This window comes from Otolemur garnettii, unplaced genomic scaffold, assembly GCF_000181295.1.
Source record: "Otolemur garnettii isolate 467f Iridium unplaced genomic scaffold, OtoGar3 scaffold00031, whole genome shotgun sequence".
Classification (NCBI taxonomy): domain Eukaryota; kingdom Metazoa; phylum Chordata; class Mammalia; order Primates; family Galagidae; genus Otolemur; species Otolemur garnettii.
In genome coordinates this window covers 14029194-14030539 of record NW_003852426.1, presented here as the reverse complement: position 1 = coordinate 14030539, position 1346 = coordinate 14029194, and the positions used below count along the sequence as shown (strand labels likewise).

Below are 1346 nucleotides of genomic sequence, written 5' to 3'. Positions count from 1 at the left end.
AAAAAAAAAAAAGAAAATACATTGTGGCATTAGGAAGGTTGAGAACCACTGTTCTAAACCTTTCCCTGGGTCTCACCATTACAGCCCTGAATTTGGAGTACTTTCTGCTAAGACTTGCCTATCTTTTAAAGGGGAGTAGATCAAATAGTTAAATGGTCAGGCCCTCTCCAAAGTCCCAGCTGGGCTCTCCATATAGCTGTTGCTTCAGACAGCTCAGTTTCAAAGAGTTGCCCTTCCTGGAAGTAGTTTTAGGGGCAAGGAAACTATATCCTCATTGCCCATCTGTCTTTACTACCCTTTCCTCCAGCATGTCTTGTGGGCCAGGCCTCATTCCTTGGAGTTAGAGAGATAAATAAGATTCAGGCCTTGTCCTCCAGTACTTTGTACCCTAGTGCTGCCTCTGCTCTCATCTCTCCTCTCCTCTCCCCTCCCAGGCTCCTGGAGTCCATGATCCCTATCAAGATGGTCAACTTCCCCCAGGTGAATAGGAGGTGGCATGTCTGAACCTGTGGGAGGCACCAGGGCAGAGGGTGGGGCCACCAGGCACAGCCTGGGAATGCATAAACAGAAGAGCCATTGTACCCTCAGCCTGAATGAGTTGATATATTGACAGAAAATTGCAGGTGAACTCTATGGACCTCTCATGCTGGTCTTCACACTGGTTGCCATCCTTCTTCACGGGATGAAGACATCTGACACCATTATTGTAAGCAGGACAGAGGACTTTAAGGGGGGTGGCTAAACTAGGTTGAAAGCTGCTGAAGGACATGGTGGTAGAATGAAGCAGGAGCAACCCCTGTGGAAAGCCCTAGGTGGGGCTGAGATCAGAGGCCTCCTGGGACTAAGTAGAGCCTTCACTCCACAGCGGGAGGGCACCCTGATGGGCACAGCCATTGGCACCTGCTTCGGCTACTGGCTGGGTGTCTCGTCCTTCATTTACTTCCTCGCCTACCTTTGCAACGCCCAGATCACCATGCTCCAGATGTTGGCACTACTGGTAAGGAGCCAGGCATGGTGGTAGGCAAGAGTGATTTTGTCTTTTATATATATACTTTTTAATTCCAGGTTAATGTGAGGGTACAAACAAGTAGATCACAATGTTTGCATTTGTCAGGTAGAGTCCCTCTTGTAGTTGTGTAAGAATGATTTTAAAAAGAGAAGCTGGCTCGGCGCCTGTGGCTCAAGCGGCTAAGGCGCCAGCCACATACACCTAAGGTGGTGGGTTCAAATCCCCAGCCCGGGCCTGCCAAAGAACAATGATGGCTGCAACCAAAAAATGGCCGGGCGTTGTGGCGGGCGCCTGTAGTCCCAGCTACTTGGGAGGCTGAGGCAGGAGACTCGCTTGA

The 1346-nt window shown here is 50.0% G+C and overlaps 1 protein-coding gene across 1 annotated transcript in view; it reads left to right on the top strand.

Annotated features, from left to right (window-relative positions):
* YIPF3 (Yip1 domain family member 3) overlaps window positions 1-1346 on the top strand; it is a 6081-nt gene that overhangs the window by 3434 nt on the left and 1301 nt on the right. The window contains exons 4-6 of the mRNA XM_003789217.2: window positions 435-480; window positions 614-706; window positions 866-997. Coding sequence (XP_003789265.1) covers window positions 435-480; window positions 614-706; window positions 866-997 — 271 coding nt within the window. The remainder of the gene's footprint in view (window positions 1-434; window positions 481-613; window positions 707-865; window positions 998-1346) is intronic.